At 42.5% G+C, this 18,276-nt stretch overlaps 1 protein-coding gene across 1 annotated transcript in view; it reads right to left on the reverse strand.

Moving 5' to 3' along the window:
- SI (sucrase-isomaltase) overlaps positions 1-18,276 on the reverse strand; it is a 73,151-nt gene that overhangs the window by 26,757 nt on the left and 28,118 nt on the right. Inside the window, exons 2-18 of the mRNA XM_066193689.1 lie at positions 16,940-17,060; positions 15,627-15,700; positions 11,116-11,236; positions 10,348-10,457; positions 9,544-9,695; positions 7,979-8,150; positions 6,553-6,652; positions 5,818-5,930; positions 4,705-4,830; positions 4,109-4,240; positions 3,816-3,935; positions 3,101-3,214; positions 2,797-2,881; positions 2,085-2,202; positions 1,530-1,701; positions 845-961; positions 188-342 (exon numbers count right to left, since the gene is read on the reverse strand). Coding sequence (XP_066049786.1) covers positions 188-342; positions 845-961; positions 1,530-1,701; positions 2,085-2,202; positions 2,797-2,881; positions 3,101-3,214; positions 3,816-3,935; positions 4,109-4,240; positions 4,705-4,830; positions 5,818-5,930; positions 6,553-6,652; positions 7,979-8,150; positions 9,544-9,695; positions 10,348-10,457; positions 11,116-11,236; positions 15,627-15,700; positions 16,940-17,060 — 2,102 coding nt within the window. The remainder of the gene's footprint in view (positions 1-187; positions 343-844; positions 962-1,529; positions 1,702-2,084; positions 2,203-2,796; positions 2,882-3,100; positions 3,215-3,815; positions 3,936-4,108; positions 4,241-4,704; positions 4,831-5,817; positions 5,931-6,552; positions 6,653-7,978; positions 8,151-9,543; positions 9,696-10,347; positions 10,458-11,115; positions 11,237-15,626; positions 15,701-16,939; positions 17,061-18,276) is intronic.

Below are 18,276 nucleotides of genomic sequence, written 5' to 3' on the forward strand. Positions count from 1 at the left end.
ACAATTACGACTAAAGGATGCCATAAAAAAATCACCTCCTGATTACCCCAAAGTGGGGTTTCACAGACTGGGAAGTCACCTACAGATATCCCAATGTGCATTTTCACAGGATAGAGGTTTAGAAAGCCCCCTAACCACATGAAATGTGTCAGACTTTTGTTATTGGCTATAAAACTCCCAAACTCACTCGTGCAGCAGTGGCCTGACCACCGTGTGCCCCTGGGTGTGAGCTTTGTAGAGCAGCGTGTACAGGTAGGGCAGCAGAGTGTAGCGAATGGTCAGGTAATGCTTGGAGCTGTTCACGAGAGCGGAGTTCTGTCCAAAAACTGCTGGGTCTTGATGCTGGAAGCAAACATCCATATAAACATATTATCTCCAGGTTTCTCAAAAACACTTTGGCAAATGTGTGGAAAGCTGTTTCAGAGAGTCTGGGGCTCCCTGGGGCAGCTCTTCACTGGGCTCCCCTTTCTGCTGCTGTGACCTGGTGTCCTGTCCCTCTGGGCTGTTTGCACTGCCCATCCCTCCTTGTCCATCAGGGTTATTTCCAGGATCCATCCTGGCAGTCAGGTTCATGCCAAGGAGCTCCCAGGGGTCAGCCTGGTGGCTCACACAGACCTCGGTGTTTCACGGTGGTAGGAGAACCCAGTATCCATAAAACTGCTGCCAAATAACTGTATTCTCAAATAACCCTCATGAAACTCAACCTCTCCCATCTATAATTTCATAAAGACAGCTTAAGGTTCTGTTTTCAAACTGGTCAGGGGTAGTGAGGATTTGAAGTGATATTACAGGAAATGTGGTCGTGTGACACCCAAAGCAGTTCTGAACAGAAAGCACAACTTACAGCAAAACCTTCACAGTTGTGGTTCCTGGAAAATGGGTAAAATGCTCCCACTTGCATCCATCGTCTGCAAAGTTCTTCTGTGGTGTTATCACTGAAACCACAAATATCTGCTCCAACCTTAAAAAAAAATTAATAAAAAAATCAGAATGTGTTGGATGTGCAGTGTTCTGCACCTTGAAAGGTACAACACATTTGTAACTTTCCCAAATCCAGCTATGCTGTCCAAAAAATTAAACTGGCCCCTCACTGACATTGCACATCCTCCTGCTTCTTCCAAATTTTACCTTCCTGTTTTGTGATCATATGCACAGAATGGGAAAAAAGCTTCAAAGCCATTCAAATTTAAATCATAAAAAGGATTTTTCCTATTTCCCTTTTAAGTGGACACCTCTAATTTGAAATAAGAAAGTTAGGAATTGTTTCACATCCCTCACCAGTGTTTAAAAATTACTGAAATAAGAGGTAGATAAGGATATATAAGATAAATTTGTTACCCACTTTTAGGTCTCCACAGCCACAAAAATCAAAATAAATGGCCTAAATCAAAAAATCGATGATTGAAAAGAAATGTTCAAAGGAGATCCCTAAAAAGCGTTAATTTCGAGGTGTCAGTGGTTATTTAGAGATTGCTTGATTAGATAATCTGTTCCCTGTTTAGAAAGGATGGCACGAACTGATGTCCTACATAAGGAATTCCAAAGAGGTTGAACTCCAGCATCCCAGGGATGGCCCATCTCATTTGGTCCCACGTGGCGGCATTGTCCCCCAGCCAGTGTCCTGTGTACTTTCCTGAGCCTGCAAAGGTGGACCTTGAGATGAGGAAGCTTCTCTTTCCTGGAAACACCGTCTCAATGGCTCTGGAAAGGAATGAGACTGGAGTTACACGGAGGAAAAGACAACTCAAACATTGATAATTCTGGAAAAAAAAAAAAAAAGAATTTATACTGTTTTGCACTGATTATTCGTCCCAGGGATGGGGTCGTCCCTTTGGAGGTGTGTTTTAGCAGAATTCAAGATATTAATTTGAAATAATCTCTTTACACAGCTCTGACATCCAATTCGTGGCCTTTCCTACCAACTCCAGGCTGTGGATTTTGCCTTGGCTAAATTGGCTCAAAAGTAACACAGCATTTTCCAGGAATCTCGTTCCTTTAGCAGTCAAGTCTCGTGGTGCTTTGGAAAATGCAGGTCGAGTACTGTCCTGAAACCTTTCTGCAGGATTTTAGGATGCATTCCTTACTTCCTACTGGATATGGCCATGGAATATCCATAAAGGTTGTGGATGTCGTATTGCTTCCCCCAGTTCTGCACTGCATCCAGGCAAAGCGTCTTGGAATACATGAGTTTGTCGAGAATCCCTGGAAGAAAGGAATACAAATAGTACTGGTAAGGAACATTTTTATTATTAATATTTCTTATCTTTAATGCACATTTATGATATCCAAACCCCTTTAATTTCTTTATTCTTTCACTCAGGCAGTTTAATTCTTCCAAAAGCAAAATGCTGCTGTTTGGTTCATCTTTGCTCTGTGATATTTCCACTCTTGAGCTTTGCACCCATCCAAGGAACTGGGAACTGTGCTCTGAACTCCTGATTCACCATCTGACAACATGCTGGCAAAGGTTACTTAAATCTACTATTAATACAAACTATTAACTCCATTTTAGTTCTTCAAGTATCTGAAAAACTGCTGACAGTGCAAGAGGATAGTTACATTATCAGACATAATTAAGGCATTGACAATATCCAGTATTTATTTGAGAAGAAAAAAGAGGCAGTTCTATAAACTACACCTGAAGGATACAAATACAAGCACATAAATATTGTTTTCTGTCAATAGGAATGTCCAAACCCCAGCCATAAGAACTACACTAAAATCACGTTGTATCCTTGATGGCAATTAACACTTTATTTGATATTTTTTAATTCAGATTACAGTAGCTGGACTTACTGGGAGTGTAAGGAGGGTAGTTTAATTCATTCGGTGCACAACCTCTTTTTGAGCCTTGAACAAAGTTGGACACTTCATTCATATCCTGGAAAAGAAAGATGCAGGATGTAATAAAGTTGCCTCAAGTACTTTTCCCTAAAAAGTCTTCCACTCTATTCTGTCATCCTTTAAAGAATTCTTCAACATCTCCTTTCTGATGGCAAAAATGCCTTTCAATCCAATAAAAATTCAATGTAACAAACAGCAGCTATCACCTATATTTAAAAAATAAAAAAAAAAAAAATAAAAATCCTGTATTACTCACAATCCACAGTCCATCATAGGGCACCATGTCATGGAACAATTTGGTCTCGTTCACCCACCAGTTTGTGCACTCGGGGTTGGTGAAGTCTGGGAACACAGTTTCCCCTGGCCACACCTGGAATATTCAAAGGAAAATAATGAATGACACTTTGAATGAGATTAAAAAGGGCTCTTAAGGGTCACAGACCTGCTCAGGTTGGACGGGAGCTCGAAGAACAAAAAGAGTATGAATTTCTTAACTTCGAATTTTTCAGCTGTTTTTCTGTGAGTCCAGCAAGGAAAAATACACAGCTGAGAAAATTCTAAATAGAAGTTGAGATTATAAATTAAAATGTTGATGTGGGTTCTGGCTGTTCAGTTGCCACTGGAAATAAATAGGAGCTGGGCTGATGAAAAGTCTCTTGATATTGAGCCTTCAAACTACACTTTAACATAAAAAAAAATTAAGGCTAACGTGAACGTGTGTGATTTTAATTGCTACTTTAATTCTATTTTTCTTTAAAAATTTAAAATTTAAAAGGATATTCATTTTGATGTAGAATTCACAAAAAATACCTTCTTAATGTAGACAATTGAAAAAAGTTAAGAAAGGCTGAGAATTATTGTCGACAAGAGACCTTACAAAATTTGCTCTCACAGGTAGACAAGTCCCCGGATCTAAATGAAACCGTAACAGTGACAATAAATAGAATTCAAATGTGTAAAACAACAATTACCTCTCCAACCAATGTTGTGGTTCCATCTGACTCATGAACCCAGACGTCTCTCTCTGTTCCCCGCATGAAGCTTCCATAGGAACTTCCATCAGCCATATTCTGGGTGCTAATAGCAGGATCCTAAAGAAGTCAGAAAACAACAGAGAAAAGAAGAAATCAGGATATTATAGGATATATCAGGATCCATTAGTACAGGCTGTAAATGCAATAATTACATAGAACGAGTAAAGAATAATAATAAATAACTGTAATGGAAGTGTTCACAAGGGAAAAAAGAGTAATTAAATGCTTACCAATATGATGATATATTTTTGGTCCTTGTCATGCAAATAAGATGCAAATTGAGGGAGGTCTTGAAATTTCACCTTGTCATAAGTAAAATCTTTCCTATTCTCCATATATTCAATATCAATGACTTGAGCATCCTGAAAGAGAAGGGAGTTCAGCTTTTCCACAAAAAGTGATAGGTAAAGATTTTTATTTGTCCATTTTCTTCCCAAATTTTAGCTTAATATTAGGGTATTTTTATTCTATTGAAGACATCAGGTTCACGCCCACTAAAATCTTGTTTTAATAGTTAATTTCATTTTGCCTTTGACTGTCAATTAATAGTAATATATGGTTCCATAACTATCCATAGGACATTAAAAATAATGTTACAAGGGAAGAAAAATGGACAGAGTTGGAAAGAAAAAAAGAAAAATTACTACAACAAAGTGTTTGAATAAAACCTAGCTGCAGTTAACCCACCCCCCATCCAACCGTCTGATAAAGGGTCTAACATCAAAATGCACAAAAAACCCTTTGGCAGCACAGGTTTCCTAATCCAAACTTATGGAAAACGAGGCGGTTGTAGGATCCCGGTGTCCTCCCCAGACCCCATACTCACGTAGGGAATTCCAGTGGCCCTGTTCCTCTGCACGATTTCCTTCACCTCATCCAGGGAGGTGTAACCGTAGCGGCTGAGCTGGAATCCCAGGTTCCAGTAGGAGGGCAGTGTTGGCAGTCCCACCAGCTGTGAGGGGAAAACAAAAACCCCATGTGGTGTTGGACACCCTGTATCACCTCATCCCCTTTCCCTGCATCCACTGATGCCTTAGGATTTAACTTTCGTATTTCCCAAATTTTTGTACTCCTGCAGCTCTTTGGTGTGTGACTCCAAACCCCACACGCAGGGTCGGCTGCTGCTTCCCCATTTTGGGCAGACACAACAATTCCTCTCCAGGCCTGGGGATCAAGGACACCTCACTGCCTCAGGCGCCCGGAGATGGAAACAAAAGTGAGCTGGGGGGAAAACTTGGGGAAAATGATTTCATTAGCTGGAGCTGTAATTGGGAGATGAGCCCCCAATGTGCAAATGGCCCAAACTGATCAAAGTGTGAAAACCCGTGACCCGGGGCCCGTTTTGGGTGTAGGCCCTGGGGGGCTTTGTCTGCCCCGAATGTACCTGGAGGCCCTTCAATAACTAGAACTGCTTTTTATTCCCTTAACTCTGTCTGGCCTCTGTTTTTAGGTAGTCCCGATAAGGCATCACCTCATTTCTCAAATCTACACCAATAGCACACACTAAATGAGCAGCCCACTCCTAAATACAGTAATTTTTCCCCTATTATTTATTTATTTTAATAAATACTGGTATTTTGGGACAATGCCCATCCTTTAAGGTTCACTGGAACCAAGGCAGATCTCAAGAAGTGCAAAAGACACTCAGCCATATCTTGTGATCATGAAATCCAGACATCCTGTACACACATTCTCTATCCCATAATACTGCCATATGAACAGGATTTTTGTACTCATGAGCAAGGAAGCAAATTATTCTAGAGACCATCTCCAGCCCTAATGACCACGGTGTCAATTACAGATTAATGAATTTTGGAGCTCTTGGGCCTCGAGCATGGTCTCCTCTCCAGCACCCAGAGAAAAAATATTATTATAAAATAAATCCCAAGAACTTTGAAAAAATCTGTTCATAATGCATAATCCTTGTAGGTAAAGGTACCTGCTGGTACTCCTGGACTACTTGCTCTGGAGTGTCCCCCAGGAAGATGTAGAAATCCAGGATGCCTCCAATGGTTCTGTAGGTCACTGCCGGAGCAGGCTGCACCACAAACTCTGCCAGACAAGAGCACACAAAAACAGTTCTGAAGGACAGGAAACTCTAAAATAACTTCGCCATTTTCTAATTGATGATTAGAGAATTTACTGAAGTAAAAAAAACCCAAAATGCCTAAAGAGCCTAAATAATTAATTGAACTTGCAAAGAAGGGGAAATCAGACAACTCTTTATGTGTCCATATTTCCATTCCTTTGCTTCTTACAGAGAAGGGAATCAGTGGTTCAACCTTTTATCTCTGAATTTTTAGTCCAGCTTTCCAGCCCAAAAAAGCTGGAGCTCAGTGAATATAAATATAAATACAAATACACTTATCTGAAAAGACTAAAGGACATTTACTTCCAAATGTGGTTCACTACAAATTTAGTCTCTTGTTCCAGTGCAGACCTGTACAGCCTTTGGATAAGCTCCTGACCCTCAGATTTCCATCAAAATCCTCCTGTTAACTGGGAGCTACTCACTGCTTGTATTTGAAATATTTTTAGACACAGGGTAATGACTGCCCTCAGATATTGGGGGTGTTTTTAAGAAGGGACATTTACATCAGCTCAGTTTTTATTGCAATCCAAAAGACCATTTCAAAAGAAATTCAGCTGCACTGCTCAGAGAAAGGTTTCTTACCTATGGCATTGCTGTTCATCAGGAAGACACCAAAGGAGGCTCCAGAATTGTCTTCCAAACACAGGAAGAAAGTGTGGGCTCCATATAAATTATCCATTGCCTAAAATAATAAAGGCAACAGGCAAGCTGATTAACATCTAATAACAGATCTGTTCTGGAATGTTTCAAAATATATCACAGGTAGAACTCAAAGCATCTCAAAATGGAGCAAACAGCAGAAATTTAAATCCTGACACTTCCCTGTTTCATATGTTCTGTTTTTCCTGGTGTTTTCCTCCTTTATTTTCCATTAAAACAAGAATTTACCCAATAAATAGATAACAGATCTGATGGCACTCCAGGAAAGCTGGCAGATAGTGCAGCTGTATTTCTGGGGAATAAATGTGCTCATCAAGGAGAACCTGAGAGGTGCTTCCATCCCCTTTCACCATAGATTAGGTTTTACATCTAATCTATATTTTTATTCGTCCTACAAGGCAAAAAAATTGATGTCTAATCTATGGAAATAGGAGAGTGCCTTGCTGCTTTTTCATTTCCTTTCTAATTCTTTTTTTATTCCTGTTGTTATTATTAGCAACATAACCCCTCAGAAATGCTAACAATTGTTGCAATGGTTGTGCTATTTCTCCTGAAAAAGCAAGTTCAGTTCAAATGAACAAGAAACAGAACCTGAGCAATTTGAAATCAGCCTAACTTGGTGCTGTTCAGTGTTATTTTATCTGAATAAGTCTACACTCAGTGGAGCCATTCAGTTCAGAGCTATCTTCAAACCAGAGAAAAGAGTGAGGAATCTCAAGCAATGGGTACAAATTCCAGATTATTAATTAACTACATACAGCTACCTCACCCTCAGGTTTCAGCCTGTATCTCTCCTATTGCAGTGGAACAAAAGTTCTCTCTCAAAGCAGGGAGTTGCTTTATGAAGCTGAGGTAATGGGGAAAATAATCTTACAGTTATCAAAAAATGGGTGTCACAGAAGTTGTTTCATACAGGGACAGCCAGAAAACTCTAGAAACAAATAACAGCTGACAGATGTATTTTATCTTGGAGAGAGACAGCAGCTAAGGAGAATTTTTCCGTAATTTGAGCTCCAAGGATGTTGCTGAAGGAGCCTGGGCCATCTGAACTGAACCCTGCATGCAGCAAAGCATTAGGGCATATTGTGAGTTATGAGTATGTTCTTTATCCCGATTATCAGTAGAAGCTGAAGACTCATCTATTCAGGTTTATCCACTGGTTTCCCACTGCCCACCAACACAAAAATCAGGGAACGCCCATCGGTACCAAGGAGCTTTTTACCAACAACAACACGCAGTGCCTGGAAAACCTTTAGGGAAAACTCAGCAGATACACAAACGTGCTCAATGCCCGAGAGGTTTGGGTCACAGAAATGCAAAGAAGGAGGGGAAATAACCCCAAACTCACTGCAGAGGTGCCAATATCCCTGGCGAAAATGGGCCAGGTTTTCCAGTTGACATCGTGCCTGTACTGCTTGTGCACGTGCTCCCCCACGCCGTAGATGTTGCTGCTGGGCAGTTTGATGGAGAGCTGCAGGAACTGGTCAGCGTACTGAAGGGGCCCTATGGTCGTGTCAAACCTGGGGAGAAAGTGCGGAAAAAAAATTGAGAAAAAAAGGAAGATTTTTAGCAAGAGTTGTTGCAAGGACAGTTCCTGCTCCTTTTGGCTGGAGCTGGATGGCAGAGTCAGGTGTCTGCCCAGATTTTTCAGGTTTTCTTCCAACTTTTGTTGGAATCAGAACTTCCTTTTGGGGCCTCAAGTGGGACAAATGATGGTGGACGGTGGCAGGCTTTATCAGATTAATCACGATTTTGGTAAGGAACTGTCCTAACACATTGTCTTTTTACGAGGAGGTTTTTGTTTTGTTAGACTGTTTAAGAGTTGGGAAAAATCAGTGATCTTGTGCAAAGAAATTTATCAAGGATTTATGTCTGAGGGGCTGCCCTTATGCCATAGTAAAACCAGCTTCCTCTGAAATCCTCAGAGTCCAACATCACTGTCATGTTTACTTTAGAGACCCAAATGCAGAAACTTTCATGAAATTATTAAAAGGCCTAAGGAAAATTTTCCAGAGACAATATTCCAGACAATTGCTTCAATGTGGCCCCACAGGTGTCTCATCCCCCTCCCTGGACATGTTTAATCAGTCAGGCACTGCTGACTGCCAAGTCCATCTTCTGTGCCCTCCGTAATTGCAAATCAATCATTACACAGGATTCCAAGCAAGAAAACAATACTAATAAGAGCAAAAAAACAACCTTTAATTAATTCAACTCGAAGCCTTGCTAATCCAAGTGGCCCAGCCCTGTGACAGGGAATCATTGCTGGCTGATTTAATGAGCACCTTCATCCTGGCCCTTCCCCTCTCTGAGGGCTCTTGGACACCTGTGGGTTGGTGAGTTTGGTTTTACTTGTTTATTTTTAGGACATAAATGTGGTGAGAGAATTCAGTGTTCAAGTTCATTAAATATCTTACACACCAGCTGTCCTTGGATATCACAGGTCTAAAGGGCAGCCTGATTTTGGTGGCTCAGGGCCTCAGCACGAGTGTAGCAGAGAAGATAAAAGGTGCAATCAGGAGTTTTCCCTCGTGGTTTGAAGTACTGGCAAAGACACCACCAGATAATAAAAATTACCCATACTGAGATTTCCCCAGCACTGGGGGAACGTGATCAGAGAGCCACACGTGAAACATTTCACACAGTGCTTCCCATTTTAGACTTTTTGTTTCCAAAGTCATCCCAAGAGTCCTTGAGTGAGGAAAAGGGAAGAAATAGGGCCTGCGCCCAAGAGGACACCTCACAGGTGGCTCAGACTTTTTGTTCCCAAAGTCATCCCAAGAGTCCTTGAGGGACATCCACCGGTCAGGAGACGGTAAGAAGCAGGGCCTGTGCCCCGGAGGACACCTCACAGGTGGCATCACCAGCTTTCAGGGACAGCCGTGTCACTGGGGGAGCCCCAGCAGGACTTACAGCACTTTGCCGTTGCTGGCTCTGGACACCACGAGGCCAAAGGGGCTCTGCTTCAGCTCCACCCTGTAGTTGAGGCCGGTGGCGGCGGGCCCTGTGAAGGCCTGCACGTGCTGGTGAGGGACCTCGAACCTCCGTGAGCTGGGGTCAGTGATCTGCACACAGTCACACAAACACAGGTGTCAGGCCTTTACAAATTCACCCCCGATTTCCCATTCCCTGCGCCACCCATAGCTCTGACTCAGATTTCCATCCCTTTTCCCAGCCTCCTCTTCTGCTTTTATTGTCGTTCACTTCCAAGTTTAATTATCTATCTTCAGCCGTTTTCTTCAGACTCTGTTGCCCAGGTTCACCAGGAACCCACCACAGGACAATCTCCCACAGGAGTTTCTCAGTCCCACAAGCCACTGATACCCCACACCCAAGGCACAGACTGGAGCTCTCCATGGAAAACACAAACCGTTGGAAAATCTAATATCATCTGTCAAAATGATTGAGAGACGTGACCGGGCCATCAGCAAAAATACAAGTAAATACATTATCCCCCAAACCTTCCCGTGATGAGGACAGAGGGTAGATAACAGCAAAGCTGAGCTTTTCAAAGGCCTCGGTGATTTTTCATGCAGGATTCCCACCGTGCCAAGTGCCTGCCAACCTGAGGCATTGCAACAGCAGGGAGGACAACGACAGAACTTCGGTGGGAATCATGAGAGGGCTCCAGAGGCATCAACCCTACACTCCCTGCACAGGAAACCCCACATCTCACAGAGAAAAGGGACCTTGAAGAAGAAGAGGACAAAGACTGACCTTGAATCGGAAGCGGTTCTGTGTCTGATACTCTCCTGTGAGCAGCACGGTCTGGATGTCATTCCCAAAGAGGGAAGGGGACGGCAGCCTCGTCAACGTGGCCTCAAACCCTTGGGAGACAAACACCAGGTGATGTGCGGGATGGGACATCAGGGGCGTGTCGGAACCCTGGAAGCTGAGAATCATAAACTTTCTGTGCCGACAGGCACTGACCCCCAAGAAAACACTGCATTTAACCTGAGCCATGGAGAAGGCTTCCAAAATTGCGTGATAGCAATGGGATTATGGGTGTGCAGTTGGAATAGAAGTGTGTGATATCACAGGGTGGAAAACTTCAATTTTAAGGTTTTAGTATATAGAAATATATATAGAGCAAGATGGAGGATTTAGGGTGTAGGCTAAGTTCTTCTTCTTTCACCTTTTTCTTCATGGGTCTGGGTGGTATTTTGTAATTGGGTAGAAAAATCCGCACTGCAGGCCACGGGTGGTTGGTTATTGGGTTAAAAGTAAAGAATAATATCGATGTCATTTCATAATTGGACAATTTGTGCTTAGAAGACCTTGGAAAGAGTTAGAGACAGAGCCATTTTTAACTTTGTTAGCTAGAACTCTCAGCTTGTGAGACTGTACTATAGATAAGAATTAATAAACAACTGAGTCTGAACACGAAGCTGCGTCTCTTGAGCATTTAACCCCAGCTCTAACAGGTAAAAAGAAGATAAGAAACCCACAAGGGTGGGAACTGGGGAGGCCCAGCCCAGAGCTTACCTGTGTTGGTGGATCTCTGGGAACCATCCACCTGGTAGCCGTGGTTGGGGGAGAAGTAGCACCAGGGCACACTGGTGTCACTCTGGGGGCTCCAGCAGCAGCCACGGAGGGAGCAGACACTCTGAGCAAGGATAGGAGGGACACAAATCAGCTGGGGTTACCCGAATAAATCCATGCTAAACCATTTAAAGTGCACATTTCACCCCAAACACCAGAAACTTTAATGTTTTCTGCACTCAGGTCAAGTCCTCCTTTGGAAAACTCTTGTTGAGTGAACTCAGTGGCACAGAAAACACTAAAGGGGATTTTTTTCTGGATTCAGAGTAAACTTGCTTATAGGGCATGCATTCTTTCTTAAGACCACAAGATCCACAGGTAAGATAAACATTTTAGAAGAATTCTTGAAACATTTGAGCTGTGACAGATACAGCAGAGTCTGACCAAAAGTCACACATTGGAGAGGGCATGAAATTTATCATGGGATTAACATCTAATAAACGTCTATATATGCATAACTGAACATTGTGTACAATAGCTACATTCTAATGTGATTTTCCAGTATCAGAAATATTCAGACTGCTTCTGCATAACCTCAAATTGAGATAAATCGGTTTTATTTTTAGAAAACAAACCTATTGTTTCAAGCCTCTGTCTCAGCGTAGTGGCATCAACCTTTACACTCCCATTCACTAAAAAGCTGAAATTCCTTTGCTTTGCTGTTAGAAATTAACTTGTTCACGTGCTGTGTGTGTGTGAGGTTTATGTTTGGAGATAAGATTGGGGCAATTAATCACTAAGTTTCCACCCGTTTTTGTTCCTTAAATCCCCATTCATGACTTAGGGCAAAGGACAATGGCAAAACAACTTTCACTGAGGGTGAAGGGCACCCATCAGTGATCTCAGGTATCCAATTCCAAAAGGTGACACCTTCAAAACCTCACCTTCACCTCTCCCCTACCGGAAGCTCTTTCTGCCTTCATCTCATTGTGCTCAAATGCTTTTGGTGTTTGTGATAAAGATTTAAAATATTCTGCACCTTGAAATAGGTGGACACGACCCAAACCCTTCATTGCTGTTGTCCTTGTTTTGGGGTTGGAGAGGCCAAAATGGTCAGTGCAGGTCAAATTATTTTCAGAGGGTCTGCACAGATAAAAGATAAGGCAGCTCCAGCCCAGCAATCAGTGAGGGAGCTGGCAAAGCCACTGGCTTGAGAAGTCTCAGGGCATTTATTTGATAGTGGTTTTACAGAGCACAGAAATCGCTCAAAAAAACACCCAAAATAAACCCCAAGTTCAACACACAGAGAAATGTTTTCCCTCTGCCAGGGATTCATCCCATCAGAAAACATTTGCTGTCATTTCCATCAGGTAACAAGCCAAAAATAAGGGTTGGAGGAGGGATGTAGAGACCCCTTTTCCCCCTCTTTAAAACACAGAGTGTTGTAAGCCCTTTGTAAGGGTGTGAAAAACCCAGGCTCACTTCCCACCTCCCCAGATCCCACCAGGAGAGCTCCACATTTCCCATCTATAAACTTTTGCAGAGTAAAGGAGAGGAAGCACCAAGCCCTCCAAGACTGCAGAGGTGACAGCTTTATTCCCTTAATTTCTTTCACATATAGGGGAATATCCTAAATATAAGAACAGATTTGCTACTTCCATCTCCTTATCCATTCCCAGACCAGCGACCATCCCATAAAAAGCAGAATAAACTGATTTTCCTAAAACCTGGTAGTTCAGGCATCCACATTCCCAGCTTCCTAAACATAATTTTCTTTTCCCCAGCTATTTCTCCTGAATAATAAAAAGCAGAACAAACTGAACTGATTTTCCTAAAACCTGGGAGTTTTGGCATCATTCCCAGCTTCCTAAACATCACTTCCTTTTCCCCGGCTATTTCTCCTGAATATTCCTCGACTATCTTCAGCAGTTCCTTCACAGTCCAGTGATATTTTCCCAGCTGGATCTTATCCTGGCAGAGCTGTATTGTTGTGGCACATTGAGCTTTCTGCACGAGGAAGGAAACACGGGGGTTGAGGATCGGTGACGCCTGGCACAGGCAAAGGAGCAGAGTTCACCAGGGACACTGGGGAGCCCGCTGTAAAAGCAATCATCTGCTATAAATAAAGATGCGATGCCAGCCTGTGAGCTGTAAAAGCAGCACAATAGATACCAGCACCCAGGAAAGACAAAGCTTAATCAGGAATAACCCTGGATACCAGGAAGCTGTTTACTCTGGGGTACAGCATGAACTGAGCACCAAGGACTCAAAGAAGAGCGTGGCCCACGTGCTGAACTAAAATGTGCTGCCCTGTGCATCCACATGGGCCTCTGCCAGCAGGGTGTTTTGGGTAGAACAGCACGGAAACCAAGCCCAAACCAACAATTCCCCCTTCCCTGAACTTTCAGCCTGGCCTACACAAGCTCTGCTCAGTGGAATTCGTTTTTTTACTGGTGCGTTCTGCTTGTCTGATCAGACCTCCTGGCAATTTTCCACAGCACCGAATAGTTCCTAAATATCTTCCTTCTTCCAGCCTCTCTATCTTCACCAACCACATTATCAAATTAAAAATGTGTATTTCTTTCTTCTTTTTTTTTTCCTCATTTCTTCCTTTTTTCCTCTTCCTTTTTCTTCATTTCTTCCTTCCTCTGTTCTTTATTTCTTCCTCCCTCTTCTCTTCCCTTCATCTTCTTTCCTCTTCTCTTTTATTAATTTCTTCCTTTTTTTCCTCTTTCCTTCATTCCTTCCCCTTCTCTTTTCCTTATTTCTTCTTTCCTCTTTTCCATTTCTTCCTTTTCTTTTTCCTCTTTTCTTAATTTCTTCCTTCCTCTTCTTTTCCTTTTTTCTTTCTTTCCTTCTTCCTTTCTTTTCCTATCTTTCCTTTTCTTCCTTCTATTTACTTCTCGTTTCTGCAATCCTACTCATTTTCTAGCTCCATCCTGGACACCTTCAGTGACTGAGGAAATCAAGGCAGACACTAAACCTTCCAGATCAGTTTGGCCAAAGCACTTTTTCCCAGCTGCTGTTTATTCTGAAAACCATTAACACAAAGCACTGCAGGGGAGTGATGCAGGTACCTGCACTTTTCCAGATTGCTGCATTCCTGTAGCCTGATACAACCAAATCACTTCCGGGGAAAAATGTGCACAGGAGTGAATGGAACCACTAGGATGGGATTCTGCCTTTCCTCGTGGAGTAAAGGTTATGTTTACCTCTAACCCTGTCAAATCTGCTACCTGCTCTCCACTGATATCCAGGAATCATTCCTTTTTACCTCTAATTCCAGAGCAGGCACCCTCAGCGTTCCAATCTGCATCTACTTTTCTGCTGGGAGCTAGGATTTGATTGTTTTCAAACTCTCCCACCAGCAGCCTTGCAGCTGCAAACCAGAGCACCGCTGCTTCCCTCCCTTCCTTGAGGAGTACAGCCCTGCACGTGGTGCGGCTGGTTCAGAGGCAGTAATTACAGATTTAAATGATCTGCATGGCTTCTCCTGCAGTGCTCTGCCTGTTCCTGGGGCAGGGAAGGAACCTGAAGAGTCGAGGAGCAGGCTGTGATTTGAACCTTTCCTAACCCATCCCCTGCAGGACTTGATTGAACTACAAATCAGAACAAAACCCATGGCATGAGAGGCTTTAACAGCAGCCAGCTCTGGAATTAGGTGGGAATTTCCTCCGAGGTTCAGACAGCTGGTTAACAATTTTTCTACCTCTGTGAATGACAGAAGTAACCCACATCACACTGTTTTTTGGGGTTTTTTTTGTCCTAAGCTGCCCCTCCCCAGAACAAATAAAGACACCAGGCATCCACCAGATAACAAGAAAATCCATAATAAAGACGAAAAATAATAATTATAATAATGATAGTCTTTCAAGAGTAACTATTACTGAAAGGCTCTCAAGGTGACAGCACCGAAAAATTAAAGGGCATCACAAAATCATGGAAGGCTTTGGGTTGGAAGGGACCTCAAAACTCCTCTCATTCCAATTCCTTCCATGGGCAGGGAACCTGCTGCCATCCCAGCCTGAGATGCTGCTTTTCACTGGGAATTTTAACTCAGATTCTCAAGCCAAAAGGTCTTTTCCACACTCTGACACCCCAGCCAGTAGGGGAAGACACTGGGATCCAAACTGGGTCTGAAAGGAAACTCTGAGCACACCTTGGATGGTGTAAAATGGCACATCCCACTAAAGCCCATCGTTTCCGAATTATTACAAACACCAGTTTTTGACCATCATGCCCAATGGAACCTTTCAGAAAAAGCTGTTAAAAACCAAGAGTGACTCTTTTATCTGCTTCATGTCTGCCCAATATTTCTGCCACCTCTCCCCAAACCAGAGAAATCAGAGCTTCTGTCAGTGGGCTGAAATGCTTGTGCAGGATTGGGGCAATCACCGATTCACAGGTTAAGGAAATACCTGACCTAGTAGAGACAAATGACATTTTTCTAAACAAGCAGGAGGTTTTATGGGATGACATCTATTTCTCTAACATTTTCCAGAAGGTTACCAGACCTTTGTTGCTAATTGGTCAGGGATGCAGTCAATCCTCAGTTCTGCTGATGTGTTCCGACATTGTGGGTAAAAGTCTGTCAGGGAAATAAAGGAATGGGTTAGTACCAGGATCTCTAAACCGCAGGAACAGTTATTCCCTCTGAACTCAGCACCTGCTTCCCTAACAACAGCAGAGATTCACATCACTAGCAACCATTCCTTCTGGGATTTATTTTTACCTTCGGAAAACGGCACACAATTATTTCAGATATGAAAACGTCACTGTAAATTTCTGAACATATAGGTAATTTTGATAAATTTATTTCATTAGTCTGTTTTTCAGTGACTCCTGTGGGTCAGTGTGTTCCACTTCATTGAAAATACATGCAAAACTAAAACTTGGAAGAACTTTTCTCAAACTGGGCTGCCAGGGTGCTCCTTCCCCTGAGCCAGAGTTTCCCACAGGAGCAGCAATTGGAGCACCAGGGAAAAGCACCTTAAAGCTCCATTAAAATGCTCCTTTAGATTTCAGGTTTGTGGGACTGAATTTAAGGTGGGCAGCTTTAGCTGATTAAAGGGAACACTGAAGATTATTTTATGTATTTTGGAACTGGTTATGTCTGGAACAAGGACTGTGAAGTGCAGAGATGTGCCCTGGGGTGAGAGGGACACACACACCCCCAGATTTGTCTCCTTGCATCATCTGCACTTGTGCTTTTTGCTCAAGAAAACTCCTACTCATGACAGAAACAGGAAAAAAATATGTAGATATTAGTCTGGATGGACAGTTTTATTAAAACACCGAGGTGGTTGCTTTGTATAAGCAATAATTTGTGTTTCTCTGCCATTTTCACCTCCAAGCTTTTTGCTTCAGTCCCTGTGTGTGAATGGAATTACAGAAAATGGGACTGGAAGGAAAGCAGGTGCTCTGCATCACATCCCTGGAACACAAGGGTTCCCTGATTTGTCAGTGCATTAGCAAGAAACGCTGTGGGATTTTAGGATTATAACAACGTTCCACACAATGTTGGCCCCTCCCACATAAGTGATATGGGAGAGCTTTTCCAGTGTTATTTTTTTATACTCAAAAAATTTGAAATTATCTGAGCTCTGTGTTCCTAAAGAAAGTCCAATCAGCGGAGGGGGAGATAAAAGATTTTCCATGACAATGAATCCCAACTCGCACCATTTATTGCATTGATAACGGGTAACTTTTATCGTGCCATCCATAGGAGGACTGGCCATGATTCACCTTTGGATAACGATAAGAGCAGGAGCCCTGAGTCAGAGCTGAGCAGATCCCACTCGGGGTTTTTTGCTCCTGCAGCACTCACCTGGAGATTTCACTCCGGGTTCTCCCGTGGCCAGCAGCCCAACCAGGACACAGGCAATGATGGTCACCACAGAAAACAGGACAATCAGGGAAATCTCCAACCCACTGAACTTCCTGCCCATCTAGAAACCAAGAGAAACTCCATCAGTCAAAGGAAAACACGAGGAGCAGCTGTAAATTACATCTCCAATTTATTTAATTAGCAACATTTTATAAGTCATTCCACAGTTTTAATCCTGAGGCTTAAATAAAACTCTCCTTAAAGACTGTGTGCGATCAGTCTCCATTTCAGGATCATTCACCCAGCGCAGATTATAAAATTATTACACTGAGGGAATGTATTTTTCTCCCTGCAAATCACTTAACACAGAAAAATTTACTCCTGAGATTAACCACGCAGTTTCCTACAGGTTACTAAAATTCCTGAAACAGCAAACAAATAAAAGCAGCTTCCCCTTTTTTTTCCTTTTCTAAACTTTCTTTTCTCCTTTAGAGTAAACACAAGTCTATTCATTTAAAAAGGAGGAGCTTGATTTGTTAAAAATATACCCGAGAAAAGCTGCAATAAACTCTGAGGACGTGTCCAGGACACGGGGGGAAGGCAAGACAGGGGTAAATTGCTTATTTGTACAGTGGCAGAACAGATTGTGTGCAAGCTCATGGCACAGGGGTTGCTGCTGGAATCGCAACTGAAATATGGGAAATAACTCAGTGGAGTCGGTGCCTTAAAAAAGCTGTGGAAAACATGAGCTTTTCCCAAATTCCTTTTTTTTTAATATATATTTTTGGTGAGAAAGGCGTGCTGAGCCAAGGGGGCTGTGCTGGCTCAGAGAACAACCCAGAACCATCAACACTGAACTGCGCAGCAGCAATCAAACTGATTAAAACTAATTAAAACTAATTAAAACTAACCTCAGCAGTCAGGTCAATACACACTGGCAGCTACCACTGCATTTAGCTTGTGGTTAAGAGCATTTAACCTCATAAAACAGAATTAAATACAGAAAAATTAGATCTTTTAAGTTAAGGAAGTGTGGGAGCACATGTACGTTGCATCGGCACAGCAGAACAGTTTTACATGTTTTAGTGATGACCCACAGAAGGAAAAAATACCCTAAAATGAACTATTTTGTGTGTGAAATAGCAGTCTAAATTGTGCTCCTGCTGCCATTTTTAACACATCACAACCTAAAATCCCCTTTTGCTCTGTTGCTCCAGATGACATCATCCTAAAACTTAAAAACCCTAACGCTCATTTTCCTGAAAAGTAAGATTTTATTCAAGTTCTTGTCATTAAAGCCTCCCATCTCATTGAATTGCAGTTCTTTCTTCTCCTAG

This window comes from Chamaea fasciata, unplaced genomic scaffold, assembly GCF_029207755.1.
Source record: "Chamaea fasciata isolate MVZ Bird 193981 ecotype frontalis unplaced genomic scaffold, bChaFas1.0.hap1 SCAF_11, whole genome shotgun sequence".
NCBI classification, from domain to species: Eukaryota; Metazoa; Chordata; class Aves; order Passeriformes; family Sylviidae; genus Chamaea; species Chamaea fasciata.